Source organism: Panthera leo, chromosome B1 (assembly GCF_018350215.1).
Source record: "Panthera leo isolate Ple1 chromosome B1, P.leo_Ple1_pat1.1, whole genome shotgun sequence".
NCBI classification, from domain to species: Eukaryota; Metazoa; Chordata; class Mammalia; order Carnivora; family Felidae; genus Panthera; species Panthera leo.
In genome coordinates, this window is record NC_056682.1 from 130,601,762 (window position 1) to 130,622,091 (window position 20,330).

At 36.5% G+C, this 20,330-nt stretch overlaps 1 protein-coding gene across 4 annotated transcripts in view; it reads right to left on the minus strand.

The window, feature by feature from the left end:
* MMRN1 (multimerin 1) overlaps positions 1–19,575 on the minus strand; it is a 75,517-nt gene extending 55,942 nt beyond the window's left edge. The window contains exons 1-3 of one of the 4 annotated variants that reach the window (XM_042935891.1): positions 19,280–19,336; positions 18,135–18,202; positions 13,638–14,456 (exon numbers count right to left, since the gene is read on the minus strand). In XM_042935891.1, the coding sequence (XP_042791825.1) occupies positions 13,638–14,212 (575 nt within the window). In that variant the 5' untranslated portion in view covers positions 14,213–14,456; positions 18,135–18,202; positions 19,280–19,336. Of the gene's footprint in view, positions 1–13,637; positions 14,457–18,134; positions 18,241–19,279; positions 19,337–19,466 lie in introns of those variants that run through there. The other 3 variants (XM_042935889.1, XM_042935892.1, XM_042935893.1) reach the window with 3 other exon arrangements.
* Positions 19,576–20,330: the final 755 nt, after the last annotated feature.

A 20,330-nucleotide genomic window follows, 5' to 3' on the forward strand; every position in this document is an offset into this window, starting at 1 on the left:
TTGGCTTCGCAGAAGCACAGAGTTGGGTGTTTGCGCAGAGCGAGCACGTTCCCTGGCAGGAACTGGTTCCCTTTGGGATTTTGGCTGGGGGATGGGCGGGGGAGATGGCGCTGGCGCCTTTGTTCCCCGCCAAGCTGAGCTCTGCCGTCCGGGGGCTCAGCAGCTCTCCCTCCCTTTATCCTCCAGCCTTCCCGCTTTCCGAGCAGAGCTGTTAACTTATGACCTCCCAGACGCTAAGTCGCGCTTGCTGTCGGAACACAGTCTGTCCGGCCCCTCCGCTTTTGCCAGCCAGACTCGGGGGCTCTGCTTGGCCGGCGAGCCGCCCCTCCGCCCCGGCTCCCTCCCGCCAGTGCGTGGAGCGCGCACCGCCTCGCCGCCCTTCCTACCCTCTTCCGTGGGCCTCTAGTCTGCACTTGACTCCGGAGACTCCCTTCTGCTAATCCTCTGGAGGTTTTCTGGGTTCTTTAGGCAGGTGTAGGTGGAATCTAAGTGATCGGCAGGACGCGCTGTGAGCCCCGCATCCTCCTATGCCGCCATCTTCCCTCCAGCTTTCTTTTGACTTCCAGTAGCATGATAGATAGTTCTCCATCCCCTCACTTTCAATCTGAAGGTGTCCTCAGGTCTAAAGTGAGTCTCTTGTAGACACCAAATAGACGGGTCTTGTTTTTTTATCCATCCTGATACCCTATGTCTTTTGGTTGGAGCATTTAGTCCATTGACATTCAATGTTATTATAGAAAGATATGGATTTAGAGTCATTGTGATGTCTGTAGGTTTCATGCTTGTAGTGATGTCTCTGGTACTTTGTGGTCCTTGCAACATTTCACTCACAGAATCCTCCTTAGGATCTCTTGTAGTGCTGGTTTAGTGGTGATGAATTCCTTCAGTTTTTGTTTGTTTGGGAAGACCTGTATCTCTCCTTCTATTCTGAATGACAGACTTGCTGGATAAAGGATTCTCGGCTGCATATTTTTTCTGTTCATCACATTGAAGAAATCTGCCATTCCTTTCTGGCCTTCCAAGTTTTAGTAGATAGGTCTGCCACTAGCTCTGTGGGTCTCCCTTTATAAGTTAGAGTGTGTTTATTCCTAGCTGCTTTCAGAATTTTCTCTTTATCCTTGTGTTTTGCCAGTTTCACTATGATATGTTGTACAGAAGATTGATTTAAGTTACGTCTGAATGGAGTTCTCTGTGCCTCTTGGATTTCAATACCTGTTTCCTTCCCCAGATCAGGTAAGTTCTCAGCTATGATTTTTTCAAGTACATCTTCAGCCCCTTTCTATGTCTCTTCTTCTGAAATTCCTATGATACAAATATCATTCTGTTTGATTGCATCACTTAGTTCTGTGGATTTAGTTCTCTTAGTACTCCTGGATTTTTTTATCTGTCTTTTTCTTAGCTTCCTCTTTTTCTATAATTGTATCTTCTAATTCACCTATTCTCTCCTCTGCCTCTTCAATCTGTCTATGGCCACCTACATTTTATTTTGCACCTCATTTATAGCATTTTTAGCTCCTCATGACTATTTCTTAGTCCCTCGATCTCTGTAGCAATAGATTCCCTGCTGTCCTCTATGCTTTTTCAAGCCCAGCAATTAATTTTATGACTATTATTGTAAATTCTTGTTCCGTTATATTGTAAATCGTTTTTGATCAATTTGTTAGCTGTTGCTACTTCCTGGAGTTTCTTTTGAGGAGAATCCTTCCGTTTCATCATTTGGGGTATTCTCTGAGGTGGCTCCAAACTGCAGGACACTTCCTCTGTGCTGTGCAGAGTAACTTGTGTTGGTGAGTGGGGCCACAACCAGACCCGATGTCTGCCTCCAGCCCACCACTAGGGCCACAGTCAGACTGGTGTGTACCTTATCTTCCTCTCTCCCAGGGGCAGGACTCACTGTGGAGTGGTGTGGCCCTTGTCTGGGCTACTTACACACTGCCAGGCTTGTGGTGCTGCTTCGATGGGATCTGGCATATTAGCCAGGGTGGATCTGCAAGGTGCACAGGGGCAAGAGGGGCAGACTCAGCTCACTTTGATGTCGGCGTCCCCTGCAGGAGGGGCCCTGCAGCATCGGGATGGAGGCAGGCTGGTCGGAGGGATGGATCCACAGAAGTACAGCATTGGGCGTTTGCACAGTATAAGCAAGTTCGTTGAGGAGAACTGGTTCCCTTTGGAGTTTCGGCGCCTCTCTGCCCTTCCTACCCTCTTCCGTGGGCCTCTTGTCTACGCTTGGCTCCAGAGAGTCCTCTGCTAGTCTTCTGGCAGTTTTCTGGGTTTTAGGCAGATGTGGGTAGAATCTAAACAATCAGCAGGAGGAGGTGAACCCAGCATCCTGCTATGCCGCCATCTTCCCCTCCTCTCCCAGAGATGCCATTTTAAACGTCAGCATAGGGTTTCTCTTAAATCTTGGGTTGAATACCACGCAGTGCTTGCAAAGCATAGTTTTTTCAAGGCCACCAGTGAACAACTATTAGAAAGCTTCATGAGCTGAACAGAGATTCCAGATTTTACCCAGTTGTGGAGAATTCTGACCAGCCAAAGAGAATAGTTCTCATTAAACATCTGAGCATTTGTCTGAACCTAACAAAGACTGCATCCAGGAGAGTAAGGATAATCTAGACACACTCTCACAAAGCCTTAAAAAAAATCCTTGATATAAATAACTCCATGTCAGAACAGAGGTCAATGCTCTTTAATGGAAGACAACAAAATCTGTTCATAACATATCAGCCCAGCATAAAAAAATGAACAACAAGAAAAACTAGGCATCTAGGACCAATATGTGAGTAAAAATCCAATGAACAAAGACAATAAAACAGAGATGACATAGATGTTGAATTAGCAACCAATGACTAAAATAGCTATTTAAATCTATTCGATATTGTAAAAGACAAAATGACCATAGTGAATAAATTCATTGCAAATCTCAAAAAACCCACTAAATAGAACAAAAATACACAAGATATGAATAAAAATGAACTAGATTGGGTTTAACAGACATTGGGACCCTAGACATTAACATCAATGTACTTGGAGGCAGAACACGGGAAACCATCCAAACTGAAGTACAGAGGGAAAAATATTAAAACATAAATGAACAGAAATTCAAGTGGTCTAAAATATATGTGGTTAGATTTCTTATGCAAATCCATTGACTATCCTAAATACAGAGAATGACTAAATTCAACAGAAGCAGTTAAATAGTCTGTCAAATAAGCACTGGCTGCACGATGGTTGAGGATTGTGTGTATGAGGCAGGAAAAAAGTACCATCATCTATACATACTCTGGGCTTTGGAAAAAAAATGGTAGATAGATAGATAGATAACAGATAGGTAGTAGATACATACATAGATAATAGATAGATGATAGATATAGATATCGCTTATGAGGATAAATCACAGCGTTGCCTGCAGAGATCTTTTAAATTTCTAAATAGTAAAGCAATCTCATGACTAAAAGAGTTGAGCAGGCAAAAAGCAGACCAGCAGATTGCTCATGGCCCAGAAATCTTTGATCCAGTATAAACTGAAAGAACTATCCACAGCAAAAGAGCCCCTGGTGTGACTCATAATTAGGTTTATGCTACTGATGAAATAAGCTTATTAAGGGATGTTAAAAATGTAAATTGAAACTTTAAAACAAAATTATTGGAAAACATAAGTTTAAAACTAGAAAATTAAGCAAGATAAAATAGTGACAGGCAGTATAAAGGCAAAAGTAATGATCCCAGACAAACATTTGGCTTAAATCTAGGAGTCTTTTTACCTTTCCAGACTGATTATGGTAGATGGAGAGCAGTTACTTTGAAGTGTTTAGCTTTCCATGGGGTCGTAACCCTACAAATAGAAGACTGCATTTGGGATTCTCTTTAAGGGTAATAACACCGTTTCTTTTGTGCGGCAACATGTACTGAAAAAAGCTTGTATTGATTCTTTGGGTTTTCTTTTTCTTTTTTTTTCTTTTTAATTTTTTTTTAAAGTTTATTCATTTTTGAGAGACAGAGAGAGACAGAGCATGAGTGGGGAAAGGGGCAGAGAGGGAAGGAGACACAGAATCCAAAACAGGCTCCAGGCTCCGAGCTGTCAGCACAGAGCCCGATGCAGGGCTCGAACTCACAAACCGCGAGATCATAACCTGAGCCGAAGTCGGACACTCAACAGACTGAGCCACCCAGGTGCCCCAATTCTTTGGATTTTCCAAGTTAATAGGTAAAGGTTTCTTCTAGGGAAAAGCAGGCAGCTTTGGTTATTTATGAACACCAGCCTAGCTTGCAGACCACACAGACTAGAAGGTAGAGAAAGGATTCTAGTTTGACTTACACAACTTGAAATCTTGTGGGTAAAGAATTAAGAGAAACATTGTAAATAAACAATTTATTGTACTTTTGATTGGAATGTTTTAGAAACCTAGTCTTTCAAGGAGCTAGTAAACAGACAAAATTAAAAAAAATGTTTTTCATTAACTCGTGATTTGCCATTTGAAGCATATCCTGACCAAACCATGACTCGATCACATCCATTCTTATCCTGAACCAAGAGTGGACTGAAGCAAAAAAAGGATTTATTTAAATAATGACCACAATGAATATTTTCTTTAATAAATAAAAGACAACAATCTATCAGTTAACATTGTCCATTTATACTAGTCTTTGAAACTCAGGTTAATAAATTGCTTTCCATCCTATTCATAAAAGGTTGAATGTTTAAACTTGTATACTGATAATCTGTGGCTTGAGTTGACACAATAGCATGAAAATAATAGGTCCTGAGGATATTCACGAGACATCAATAAAGCCCCCACCATAAAGTTGCCAATGGTATGTAATTTTTTCTAAGAAGTTGGAGAAGATTTATGTTTGGGGGGACTTTCTGAACGGAGAGGACTTTATGATTTTGTTTTCTGTCATCTCCTTATTGAGATGAATTTAAGAATTCAAAGAAGAACAAGAGGAAAATGAAACCAAGCAAGACAGACATGGCTACCTCTGAAAATTAAAACATTCTCAAAGAAAGAGGATTGTTTTGTAATTCTCATATCAGCTTCCCACACCTCACCTAACATCCACCTATGCCCCCCTGACTTGAGAATCATTCTTTACCTTGTGACTAAAGATGACTAAAAATTACATATGATAAAAATATATACATGTATGAATGAACTCATAAATGCTTCAGGGAAAGGGCTAAGTTGCCCATGGGATTTAATTTATAGATAAAAATATTAATTAATCTTCACAAGAGAATAATTCATTCATTCTGCCACTGATTTATCTTATGAAGAACACGTTTGTTTTAATTATAGGATGATGATTGTATGGAAATACATCCCAACAAAAACCTACCTGAACTGAGTGTGACCATTACTAACAGCAAAATTATGAATTGATGTACATCATTGAACGACACTAAACCCCTCAAATACATAACAATTAAATCCCCACCAAATTCAGTGATAAGTGAAATAGACATATTCTAAATATATCAAAAGTAGTCATGTGTTTTTAATGGCAAGTATTTGCTACTTTTGTAAATCCAACCTGCTCATTTCTCCACTCAATAACATATGTGGTCAACTCCTTCTCTTTCTATCTCTTTCTGTCATATAAATTAGTAAAAAGGAATTTATTTTAAAGGCAAGAATATATCCTAACAAGCCTAAAATTGTTGGTGTCAATAATTAGGGAGGAAAATATCAAATAAAGCCTTATTTAGTTCAATAGTCTAATTACTAAGTTCCAGAGGATAAATATGTGTTTCTAAGTTTGTAAGAAGAGGACAGATTTCAGATAACACCACTAGTCGGGGGAAATGTTCTCCCTAGCGCATTATCCTAATTTAAGAACATCGTTAAAATATCATGAATAACAATAGCCAAAAGGTGGAAACAATCAAAGGGCCTACAGACAGATGAATGGAAAAACAAAATGTGGTATATATGTATCTATCTATCATCTGTCTATCTACAATGGAATATTATTCAGCTTTAAAAAGGAAGGGGATTCTGTCACATGCTACAATATGAATGGACGAAAAGGGAAGAGAAGGGAAAGAAAGCATTTCTCTCAGCTTCACAGCCATCATAAACACATGCTTTTCCCACCCCTGTAAGTCAGATTTGGAAGGTCATTTCTGATGATGAAGGGTGGCCTCCTGAACAATATTTTCATTCTCTTTTACTCCACAAATGCAGGCAAAGGAAGAGAATGTTGAATTTCCTTTTTTTTTTAAGTTTATGTACTATTTTTAGAGAGAGGGGGGTGGGCAGAGAGAGAGAGGGAGAGGGAGAGTCCCAAGCAGGCTCTTCGTGCTGTCAGTATGGAGCCAGATGCTGGGCTCGACCCCACAAACAGCAGGATCATGACCTGACCAAATTCCAGAGTCAGACGCTTAATTGACTAAGCCACCCAGGTGTCCTGAAAGAGATTGCATTTCTGTGTCCAGAGTTTTGTTTCTGTGTTTTCCCTGAAGGAAGTGGAAGGGGAAGAGCAGTGGCTGGGATACCTACATAATGAAACAAAATAATAGGGAAAAAATTTTCCTGAATAGAGAGGCATGTTATGTAATTGTTGACTTATGCTGAAGCCAGACTGCCTCCTTATACATTTTGACTCTACAACTATTAGTCATTACCTTGTTCGTGAAATGTGCCGTCTTCATATATACAATAAATATAATAATATTACCTATCTTACAGGATGGTTGTGAGACCAAATGAATTAACCTTTGCTGCTGCTGCTGATTAAATGAGTCAGAGAGTTAGTAGGATTTTTTTATGAAGGGAATAGATATCTGTATATCTATTTATATATTTATGTATCTTCCAATTTTGCCTTATATAGAGAGACATGGCTCCTTTTTCACTTCTTTAATGACCTGATAAATTTATCTTAGTCACAATTATATATATGTATATGTATATGTATATATATATATATATATATATATATATATGTATATGTATATATCTGTATATATAATTACGTATGTATAATGGGTCAAAATAATTTCCAGAAAGCCATTACAGAACATTATCATCATCATTTAGATCCATTTCATATGATGAAGCTTAGCTCTTAGATTATATATCTATATATACTGATATCTATTAGTGGATTATATACCTATATATACTGATACATAGATATCTATATATATATATAGATATATATCTGTTCAAAATGTTTCTACAGTCTTAAAAATTATAACATAAATACTTCCCAAATGTTATTGTCTTTATTTTTTTAATCGAACTATAACAAGAACACCATTATGAGATTATTAATATGAGAGTCTAGAATTTACATGAGAACACCAGTCATCAATGAGAAAGTTCTCCAAAGGAAATGTACACAATATGAAAGAAGAAATAATAGAAACTGAAGGTAAGTATTTAGATTTAGTAAAAAGATTCTTTATATGTAAAACACACACGAATAAATCATTAAACTTTTGTATTTAGTTTTGGCTATTAGTCCAAAAGTAAGTTCATCTAGATACTAATCTCCTTAAGAAAATAACTTATTTTCAAACAAACAAAATTTATGTTTGTGATTCATTTTATTTTAGTGGAAGTACCTTTATATAGTCCATCTTTTTCAAAATTCTACATAATATTTAAACTTGGATAGAAGTATTAGTTTTATTAAAATACCATGTAAAACAAATTTTGAAAGGCAATCATACAAAGCTCAGATCATGGGGAATTTCTGATATTCTGATACTTTAATTTTCTGGTTAATTTAGGTTTTAAAAAGAAACTTTTCTTTATATGCCAATGTTTGCAATTAGAGCCTTTTGTCAGGCATCATCAATTTGCCTTCTACAGTGGACACATTACGATAAATATAATTGAGTTTTTGATGATAGATTATGGTACAGGGCCTCGGAGTCACAAATTATTGTATATATACAATATTTTCAGTGTAAAATTTTAGGAGAATGAACTGAATACGTCCCCATTCCAGGGACTGTATTTCGGTTTGCTTTTTGATCCAACCTACTTTTTAACTTTGAAAGCTAATGATAGTAAATTTTTAAGAGATACGTTGAGTTAGAAATGTACAACATATATACATATATAAGTAACAATTCTTAAAAGTACTTAAATATAACCTTTTTTCATAAATTTGTTTTATTTTATCTCATTTTATTTTATTTTATTTTTTGTTTCTTTTCCCCACACTGTGACTTCAGGCCATTCAGGGACATTGTCAACTGCTTCTATTCCAGTAGGTGTCAGGCTCTCCCAGTGTGCACACCAGAAGGCCTCAGAAAAGGCAGGCAAACAGAAACTATGATGCTCTATTCCATACTTAATCCAGTTGCTTTTGTAAATGGACTCTTGTAGCATTTCCTCTTAAATAATGTTTAAAATAATATTTTCATACTGAAAAAACTAAAATGTGTGGAAATACAAAAATTTCTCATTTAATCACCTAGACTATATAAGCAGTTGTTAAATTCCAGCATGTATAATTCGATATGTATTTATATATTCAGTAGTAATTTAGTGAGGAAAATATCAAAGAAATGATAAAAAGGAGATGATTAATTAGAAAAAATTAAGACAAAGAATATATTGAGTATCAGTTTTCACTGGCAGTAATCTAGGAGATGCATTAATTTCCCAAGGAACTTTTAAAAATATTCTTTAACATATGGTGTGTTTCTCTTGAGAATTTTACAGCTTGTGAGAATAATTTCCTTTGGATGCTGTTAGGTTGGATAATAAGTTTGCAAAATTCACACGACATCAATTGAATGTTTGTGTCTCCCTCAAATTTATATGTTGAAATCCAAATGCCCAATATGATAATATTGGGACTGGGGCCGTTGGGTGATGATAGTGTCCTCTTGATGGGATTATTGCCCTTATTAAAGAGGCCCAAAATCGAAATCTGGAAACCCAGAAAAGGGCTCTCACTTGCTCGTGCTGGCAACCTGATCTCAGACGCCCAGTTTTCAGAACTATGAGAAGTAAATTTCTGTTGTTTATAAACCACCCAGTCCGTGTTATTTTGGTATAGCAGTCTCAATGAACTGAGACAACATACAAATTTAATTGATCAGACTTTTCATATCCAGAACCTACTCGTAATTCAAAGAAATAAGCAGAAAAATGCATATTATGATAGAATTAATTTAATGGTTAGTTTTTGTAATTTTAAACATCACTTTTTAAAGTGTGGTGTTTAAAATTTTTATTTACAAGTGGTCTAGAGAAAGATTTGTAGAACTTACCATTTTAGACATTATATTAGAAATCATAACTCATTTAAAGTAAGCTACCTATTTGTACATCAAACAAATTACATAGCTTATATAAAAAAAATAAAGTTCTAAAAGACACCTCATTAAACTCAGCAAATAAAATGTTCCTCTTGTTCAGTATTCAACTTTTTTTTCCTGTATGCCACCTTTCATTAACATTTTACCATATTTATGACCATTATGTATATAAAATAAGATAAAATAACAAAAAATGTAGAAAACTCTCTGACTAGCCCTGGTTTCTGCTTTGTTCTCTCCTCTCTTTCAATAAAACAAACAAACAAAAACACCCAAAAGGAAACAAACAAAAACAAAAAAACTCTCCTCAGTCAAGTGTCCATATTTCTATATTTTCCAGATTTATATCTCTAGTCTTAATCTCTGCCCTTAACTCAAAATCCATCCAATAATTAGCTATTGCACAGAGTTTTGTTGAGCTCTCTTTCTAGGTGCCTGGCACTGTTGTGGGCAGTAAATGCAATAGTAAATAAGAAAGGCAAAGTTTCTATTTTCACGGGATGTATGTTCTTTTATGAAAAGATAGAGAATACATAACTGCCTACAGAAATTAATCAAGTCATTTCAGGTAAATGCCATAAAAAAAATAAGGGTGAAAAAATAAGGATGGTAAATTTATACTAGATAATCAGAGTTCTCATTGAGGAGGGACATTAAAGATGAAGTTGCAGGAGGAAAAGAAATCTTTCTATACTGAAAGGAGAGCATTCTAGCACAAGCAAACAGGAAGTTTCCTTGAGATGCAAATTGACTTGACAAGTTCAGTACCCACACAGAAGGCCAATGCGATGGGAAGAAATGATGTTGAATGAACTTGGAGTGTGCTGAAAGATGAGATCATAGAGATAGGGGGAGTATCAAGCAAGACCTTGTGGGCCATGGTGAGGATTTAGGAGTTTATTCTAAATGGAATGGAAAGCTACTGAGTAATCTTCAGCATGTGAGCAAAATGCTAAATATCACAGATTTTAAGACAGTATCTCTGAAATCAAGAACATATTTTAAAGTCATGGGGCACCTGGGTGGCTCAGTCAGTTGAGCATCCAGCTCTTGGTTTCAGCTCAGGTCATGATCCCAGGGTCATGGGATTAAGCCACTCATCAGGCTCTACACTGAGCATATGGGGCCTACTTAAGATTCTCTCTCTCTCTCTCTCTCTCTCTCTCTCTCTCTCTTTCCTTCTGCCCCCTCTCTAAAATAAAAAATAATAAAATAATAAAATAAAAGCATGGCATCATTCAGTCACTATTGTAAGACAGTGGTTTTTGCCATTGCCTTGGAAATACCTTAACCAATTTCATTTACATTTTCATTTTCAGTATGCAAATATATATATATATATATATATATATATATGGTATATATATATGTAACATATATATATATGTTACATATATATGACATATATATGTTACATATATATATGACATATATATGACATATATATGATAAATAAACCTAAACATTCTAAGAAATAATGTCATACTTTTCTTTCTTATTACTATGTAAAATAATGTGTCACAAAAGATGAAGTCTTACATCAAATGAAAGACATTAACCCAATTTAAAAGTTTAAACACCTTAAATATACACAATGACATATGTCAAATTTATTTATTTATTTATTTATTTATTTATTTTAACGTTTTGTTTATTTTCGAAACAGAGAGAGACAGAGCATGAACGGGGGAGGGGCAGAGAGAGAGGGAGACACAGAATCGGAAGCAGGCTCCAGTCTCTGAGCCATCAGCCCAGAGCCCGACGCGGGGCTCGAACTCACAGACCGCGAGATCGTGACCTGAGCTGAAGTTGGACGCCTAAACGACTGAGCCACCCAGGCGCCCCCCCCCCTTTTTTTAACGTTTTATTTAGTCAAATTTATTTTTTAAAAAGTTATAAGATCCCTCACTTGTGTGGGACATGGATTACAGGAGGTGAGAGAGGTAACGTGGACAAGGTAGCAGTCTGGGGTAGATAATGGTTGCTAGCAAAGGATGGTGTAGTAAAGGTAGAGAGGGATTTAGGATATACTGGAGGGAGTACTAGGAAGACTTTGTGATAGGTTAGATAAAAGCTAGGAGGGAAAGAAAGGTGTCAAGGAGGCATCAAGGGTTTCTAGTTATGGAACAAAGCATTTACTGAGATGGTGAAGATTCATGCACATGTGTGCAGGAGTTGGGATTGTGGGAGATGGTAAGTAGGCAATCGATGTCTATCAATACCTCATTTCAATTTCACCTAATATCCTCCTTTCAGGGATGGCTTACTGGCCTTCAGAGTAGTCCATTCACTCTGTTACATATTCTCAAAAGCTTCATTTAGAATGTTTATCACCATTTGGATTCTCCATCAGCATTTGTGATTCACTGTTTTACCTCCCCATGTCCTTCCCACTGAACTGGAGACTCCGTGGGGGCAGAACAGGTGGGAGGTTTCATTCACTATTTTACCCTCAGCACAAGCACACTGCTGAGTACAGTTTACGTTCTCAGCAAATATTTGCTCAATGCACAAATATGTTAATTCTAATTTCTTCTTTTTATCCTGCCTATTTCAAAGTGCTTGGTCACTGACCAACAACCACTCTGCCAGATAGGAAACCACAGCTTTGGTGTACCCAGGAGTTTCTACAGCACTAGGACAAGAGGAAGTACAAAATGAGACAAAAATATGCCAGAAAAATCCTGTAGAAAGAGGTGGTATTCCTTTTACTTAGAATCACTATAAAATTGCAAGAGCAGTAAGGAAAAAACAAACAAACAAACAAACAAAAAACCCAAACACAATAACAACAAAAACCTAAAATGAATCAGCCAGATTTCATCATAGAGAAATAAGAATATGTCTTTGGGAAAGATTCTTCTTTATATTCACATATTAATCTATAAATTTTACATTCAGCTTGTTAAATATTTATTATGTACCTAATATAAGTCAGAGACTTTGCCAGCACTCAAAATACATCTCTGTAAGAAAGGAGATTGCAAAGTTCACTCTAATTGTAATATACTATTATAAGTGCAGTGAAAGAAGAATTCAAGGAGAGCTCTCTCAAAGTTAGAAGGGCCACCTACCAGCCTGAGAGGGCTTCCTGAGAAGCCTTGAGAGGGCTATTACTATTGGGGGTAAAGGAAATAGATGGTGAGAAAAGAAGAAGATGTTATCCAAAGGGACGATCAGGGAACAAAGACAGGTTTAGCAAACAGCATACTGTGGACCCAAGAGCTACAAATTTTACTGGCCAGGAAGTCACACAAGATGAGGCTGGGGAGGTAGGCAGAAGCCAGATCAAGAATGGCATTGTATGACCAACTGAGTAAGGATCTGGGCTGTATTCTGGAAACAAAGGATAGCCTCTAAATGCTCATAGGCATGGATATAAACTGGTCACTCTCATTTACCCACTTAGGAGAACAGTCTGCACTGGCTGAAGAAATATCATGTAGGGGTAGATGGCCATGTCGCTGCAGCCACCCAACCTGGGTTTGAATCTTTGCCCTAAGATTTACTTTTAGGTGAACTTGGTTAAATTATTTAACTTCTCTGGAAAGAAAAAAAATAACAGAATATTCTTCATGGAGTTACGGTAGTGATTCAATGATAGGATATATATATATATATATATATATATATATATATATATATATGTGTGTGTGTGTGTGTGTGTGTGTATTCACTCAGAGCGGTAGAGTAGGAACAAATGTCATAAAGTGTTTGCTATTATTTGCTGATCAAATGAAAATATGGAAGACATTATCAAGGCTTCTTTGCATCAGCATTGTGTCCATAGGGGATGGAACTGTTTTCTTTACTCTACTACCATTATCAATTACATAACATAAGGAGTAAGAAGGTTTGAACTTGATGGAAAGGATTAGCAAAAGAAAGCCTCAGGCTTTCTAGGACCACGAGCTGTAGAATCTCGAAGTACAGTGGATACTTTTCTCTAGGAATAATTTAAGATTATTTTCACTGGAAAATCCATGGGATGAAGTTCTGTTCACATCCCAACTGTATTGTTTTTTTTTTCTTTCATGTGATGGGTGTAGTTCTGAGCACCACCAACATACCCTTGAGTTGAATTAACAATAACAACTAACAGTCACTGGAGTTACACTGTTAGTGAATAACTCCAGTAAAAAACCCTTTATAAGTGACTTTGACCACTTCAATTAAAACAAAATTGCTGCATTTTTTTGTTCATCTTTTCTCCATTACATAAAGTATTGCTTGATTTACCTTATCTAATTGGAATGTGATTGAATTTTATCTTGACCATGAAAACATTTTCTGACAGTGAGACAGTGGACTTTATAGTTAGGGAGAAGAAAAAAAAGAAAATGTTTCTTACTTTCCTCTAGTTGTTTCAAAGCTTGATTTTTGATTGTTGGTTTTCTGGCTTCCACTGCTGTCACCTCTGCTGAGGTACGTTTCCCGTGGGGATCGATTTCCCACACCGCCTGCAACCGAGTCAGGAGAGATTGCCTGTTGGTTCGACTTTCTGGCAAAGCTCTGAAGAAATTTCAGTGTAGAGTTGGAAAGGACCACTGACTCTTCTCTTGGACTGAACTTGAGGCTAGGTTTGGTTGGGAGGGCAAGCGTCTGTAACTTCAGCACCCCTTCTGTCTTCCCTGTGGGTGTGAGAGTTTGGTTTCTTACACCCTCAGGAGGTGTGCCTGTCTCTGAGGGAGGCACTGTTGATTTTAGAAGACTATCTTCAGAGGTTCTTGTCTCAGGAATTGTGGCTATCTCAGCAGACGTGATCTGAGGGATTGGCAGCACTTTATTTAGAGGAATTGTAGCAGAGGCCATATTCTCCTGGGAGCTTGCATCCTCTGATGTAGTCCAAGTATACGTGGTGTTGGTAAGACCAAAGCCCCCAATCCATAAACTCGAAAGCAGGACAAATAGCCCTGCTCCCTTCATCTCAGTAGTTTGAAGGAAGAAAGCTCAGGTGAAATTAGGAGACACAGTCCTTCTAGTCTTTTCGACAGCTGCTCCACACTGAATCCACTTTCAGAGCTTTGCCAATTTGAGATATGTAGAGGAAACAAGTTTCTGTGTTTTGTAGTGGACTCAGGAAGTTTGATTTCCTGTTTCTGTAGATTTTGTGTGATCCGTGATCTCTGTAGGATGTGTCTATGGAAGTGGTGAAGGGTGTCTGACGAAGCTAAGGGTAAATGGGAAAACACAGGCAATTATTATCAGGAAAACCCATGAGAAAAACATGAAGTAAATTTCCTTTCCTAGGTCCACTCCTGTTTCATCTGTTGCTGATACTGAAGAGTAATTTTACAATGATAATGGGAAGCATGGAATTTTGTTTGGATAGGCTGAATCAAGGAACTTAACATTTTGTTCTACTACACAAGGACATTGAGAAAAAAAATGGTGACACTTCTTTTCCACTGTGCCCCATCCAGAGAATCACATTTTGTTCAAGTGCTTATATCCATGCACATACACAAACACAAACTCACTAACAGGGTCTCTGCCCTTTTACACATCAGAGGCTGAATTATGAAAAAAATAATATAAATACCCCTATTCTTATAAATATGCTTCAGCCAAAGCATTACTTGAAGTCACTCTTGAGGATAAGTAACAACAAAAAAGAAAAGTATAAATTATTGAATTATACAGATATACAAGGAACTCACTTTAAACTTTGCTCTCAAAACTTCTACCAGAACCAGTTAATGGAATGAATAATCAGAATTTTGGATAATAATGGATGAAGAAACAGTGAAGTTACACAAAAATAAATTAAAATGGGATCATATATAATGTTTTTTTTTACTTTGTGGTGCAAAAATATATTTGCTTCAGGTAATAGAGAATTAAATTGGTCTAATTTAGTATGGCTGTTTTCCTAGTAGAAATGCTTCATGGGATTTATGATTTCATTACTACAGTAAATCTCTGATTCTCAGGCTTCAGTTAAGCTCTCTCATCTGTAAAAAGTTCCACAGCAGACCCATTGGACATATAAATAATATAACAGTTCATCCATTCATTCATTCTTTCAGTAATTACCCAAACCTTCAGTCAGCTTCACAGCAAGGTGCTCTCTTAGGTGCTGAGATTATAAAGCAAGAATATTCTTGGCTCTCTATTTGCTTATGGTTTATTCTATTATCTGAAGGCCAGATATACGTGTAATTAATCTTTCTGCCAATTTTTGTGCCAGGCATTATGTTCTTGCTGAATATTCAGCTATAGAATTATTTTTTTTTTCAGAATTGGATAACCAGAAACCTTGTGCCTGTTGGGTTATGTAGTATTGTAGGTGCACACTACTGTCCCAAATCCTGGATACAGAACACCAGGATTTGAAAGAAGGTCTAATTTGCTCTGAACTACTACCTACTTGGCCTTAATACTTTTTTCCCCTTAATTTTTGTCACTCACTTCTGCAAGTATATTAACATATTAGAGATATATAATATGAGATTATTTAAACTAAGACACATAGTAATCAGTATCAACTCTAATTAACTTTGATATGAAGTACAAAGCATCTGTTTCTTAGATATACCACAGAATAATCCCACAAGCCTTGCATTAGTAAAAGAGAAAATAGGTGCAGCACAGACAATCCAGACAGCAATTCGTCACTAAACAGAGCAATGAAACTGCATAATTTTCACAAGACAAACATGGTTTTCAGTACTAAAAAAAAGACATTACAGCATCTTTATCTGTAAGATATACAAACTACCTGGGGCTTAAAGCAGACTAGTAATTCTGAAAAGCCCAAGTAAAATTTTTCTTATAGTGTAAAATTTTAAATCCATTTTCTTAGATTTAGTAAAAGTAGATGAACAGACTTTCCTGAAAGTATAAGAAACAACCAGAATAATGGCACACATAGATTAGTTTGTTTCTATGGTTTGTGAAAAACATCTTGATCCTGTTCAGGACAAGTGAACTTTTGTGGTAAAGGGTCACTCACTGGATCTATAACTGGTAACAAATAGCTCTCAAATGGTAATAAAAACTGAACTGAGCTAAGCAATTCATTTTGCTCTTGTAAGGTATTGACCAATAACGACTTTTGGTTATCCCCATCCTAGCTTACAAATGACCTTGTGATCAAAAAGCTAAAGGTTCTGTATCTCATTATCAGTTCACCAAGGCATCTTTTGATGTAACTCCCCAGAGAATCCCAAGCTCATTTGAAGGCTTTAGATGTATGGATCATCCCTTAATTGGAGACATAAAATATCTGTACTCCAGAAACTGTCAGAGGCCTAACCTCAGATTTTGCTTTCTAAGACTTGTTACTACTTATCAAATAAAAATTAACAAAAATAATATTCCTGTGATTGCTGCCTAAAGGCTACTCCATCCATTCTTCTAGTTACTTGAAATACTATCTGTGGATGAGACTATACCATCAGAGTTTTATATACATATATCCCATCATTGTGCTACAGCCTTCATTGCCCACTAGATTGTTTATATTATGGTTTACCCTATTACCATTTATTCACTTTAAGTAGTTTTATAAGAAAGAAACTAAGAAACTCATCATATTATGTGCTATCAGGAGGTTTTTATGTCATTTTTCATTGTATCATAAACATAGGATTGAATTACATATCGCAAAATGAGTTCTCTCTAGGTAATGAGATAATGGATTCATTGTATTTTTCCCTTATAATATGCATGAATCAATTTTCTAATCACTAGAAAAAAAAGATTAATAAGTTGAAATAAACATATAAGTGAGTTAAAAGAGAATTTTAGATTAAGGATTTCATTGTTTATAGATGGTGCCATCTATTATTTAAAGCCACATTTATGACTGTGAAAGTATTATCTGTGTAGAATAACTTCCACTAGATTAGTAGGATTTCTTAGCAGCTTCTTTATTTCCTCTTAACACGAGAAATTCTTATTTTTAAAAATAGTTTAAAACATTTAAAATAATATTTCATGATCACCCTCCTCCATAAATTGTCACTGTCAAAAAATAATTACAGAAAACAAAGTTCTAAGCATTTTTCAATTTTATGTTGCTTGAAAGTATTGGAAAACTGTTGAATGTATATATAGACAAAGGGAATTATAACCATACATTAATAGGGCTAGGGGAAGGAGAAAAATAGATTTAAGTGAGATTTTGATAAAGCAAACAGTTAAATTTGGCATATTATTTAATTCTCCCAGGTAAGTATTCTACCCTCATTTTGCTGATAAAAAATTAGGTTGAAAGAAGTTAAATAATTTCAAGGGGTAACACACTGTTAATTGACAGAACAGATATTTATATCTTATTCTGATTCTTTCCACCATCTAATAATACACTCCCAAAAAGAATTGATAACTTCTAAATTCACAGAAATTTAAGGAAAAGAATTGTCATATTGTCTTAAATTCATTTTTTCAGTGGTTTTTAACTTCCTTACTTGTTGCTTTATCTCACAGCTAAAACATATGTTGAGGCACACTAATGAGTTAATGATTTCTATTAGTTTGAATTTATGGAATTAGAAGGGAAGATCTGTATTTTTATAAGTTTGCTTTTAGTGTAATCTTTTCTGATTTTTTTTCCTCTTTGGTTGGGTGCCTTCTTCAATTTCTGTACAGTATTGTAAGGGATGACAGTGTCTTATTTTTGACAGCCCAACAATAATTTTCTTTCATTTGTTAAATGGAACCTCCAGGACAGCAGAAGACTGCTATATCCTCAGCATCTAGAACAGTGTTTGGTGAGCATTCAATAAATATTTGTTGAATAAACAAATGAGTGGTTGAAACTGAATGTACTGAGTATATTCCAACTCATAGCTACACACACACACACACACACACACAATCTAAATAAACATAATATACTTACTGAATACAGCTTCAGAAGTCTCCTAGAATATCCATCCCTTCAGCCAGATTGTCTCTTGTAAATCTTTCCTAAATAAATTTTAGGAAGCCCACTGTTTTAAACTCACCTGTTTTCAAAATACATTTTAGATAGTTTATTTTGAAGCCATAATCAAAGCAAAGACTAACAGCTATGTAATAAGGATCATGAAGCAGTAAGAATGCCAGAGAAAAAACCAAGGTATCAAACAAATTAAAATTAAGAACAAAATTTAGGTCTTAGTGGGCTGGTAGGAAAGAGAATATGGAAGTATAGTGAATTATGTAATTCTTAATATTAAGTGAGAGAAGCATATTAGTTTCTCAGGAAACAAAAATACAACATAGCTTGTCTTAATGTTAAATTTTTAATTTTAAAATTAAGAACATTAAGAACACATTGATAAGACAAGACAAAATATCCCTTATTAGTGAATGTATATTGATAGTTTGTAAAATCATCCTAGTGTGTAACTTATATTTCCCATTTAAATAAAACAGTACACTTCAAATGAAAGAGATAATTTTAAAATTCTTTAAGACCAATTTCTTTTTAAAATTTTGGAAATAATAATATGTCACTTCCCAATTTATGTCTGGCTATTGAGTGACTTCTCCAGGAAATATGGAATACATACAATTTTCCCTTATTCCTCCCGCCAAGTACATATTAAAATCCAGGACACTATATGTAAAACAAATATAAGAAGACTCTGAAAGGTGGAGAAAAAAAGGCAGACTGGCTAGGAGGACCCAAGGAAGAACACAAGATTGAGTTCTATGGATTTTCTTTTTTTCTCATCTTCCAGTGCTGGAGAATTTAGCAAACTAGAAACACCAATGGCACAAAAAATAAAAGTTGCGAGAAAGGCCAAAAGAACTAAAAAATGGTCAGCTTAGAAAGACAGGAATCTATTTAGACAAAAACTTCACTATTCCCACCAACCACTACAGAAAAAAAAAAAATGTGATACTATCCCCACACTTGCCAGCAAAGGCTGAATGGAGAGCCTTAGATTTCCACCCTCACAAAATTGTAACAAGGTGTCAGCCCCCATTCTCCCCCTGGGTGTCAGAAAAGGCCAATAGGGAAGCCAGAAATTTCATTATCAAGAGAGCTCCACTCACTGTGATAACCGTCCAAAGGCTGGGGAAAGGGCAAGAGAACTTAAAGACATAATGGCTTTGAGTCATGCCAGGTCTTCACCGAGTACACTTCAATGGTCCCCCCCCTCCGAAGGCTGGAGATAAGGAAAAGTTTGAAGAAATTGGTGTAGAAATTCACAGATAGGTCTGGAAAAATAAGAAAACTCACCAGAAATTTTTAAGAAATGATTTCTTACTGTGATTTTGGAGGTCTTCCCTAGTGTTTTAATCTTCCTCCTCACCCCACTGATGAGGGAGAATTCCCACCCTAGGGTTATGGGGATACTGAACATGTGATACTTGCCACTGGATGAATGAGACTGGCAGCAGTCCATATATATATTCACACTGGGGAGGACAACATCTCATACCACACTGGTCGCACAGAGGTAGCATGTAGGAACAGAGTGAACAACCAGGGGCTACATGAACCAGGCTTTGTAATAACGAGAGGGTGGGCTGCCTCCTGGCTCCCATGGGAAGATGCAATTGGCTTGTTTAAATAATTCTACAGGCTGGCAGGGAATCGAAACCCATGACTTAGAGACAAGGAGGAACTGAGCCTGGTCCCTTTGATAAGGAGGACTGTTTGACTAAGGGACCTTATCCACCAGAGCAGAGTGTGGAAGGCAACTTGTGGTTAGGCCATCTAAGCCTCCTGGGTTTCACATGTCAAGGCAGCACATAATATTGCACTTTTTTTTTTTTTTACATAATATTGCACTTTAATGTTAGATCTTATGCTGCACAAAGTTCAGAGAGCCTTTTTCTGTGTGGTAAAGGATAAAAGCTCTCTGGAGTTTTGCCTGTACTCAGAAAACTTAGTTGGAAGGAAAATCCTGATCATGCTGTTGAAGTATTTTAAGACCGTGTTGACTTAAAACTAATAAGAGATGAAACAACGTTAGTATAGATTAGACCCAGCTCAACTACAAATTGGTGTGACTCAGCCCCCACACTCAAGGCCTGACAGGAGTAAGGGTATGCTCTCCTCTGAGGCAAAGTTTACCTACAATAGCTCTTTTACACATAA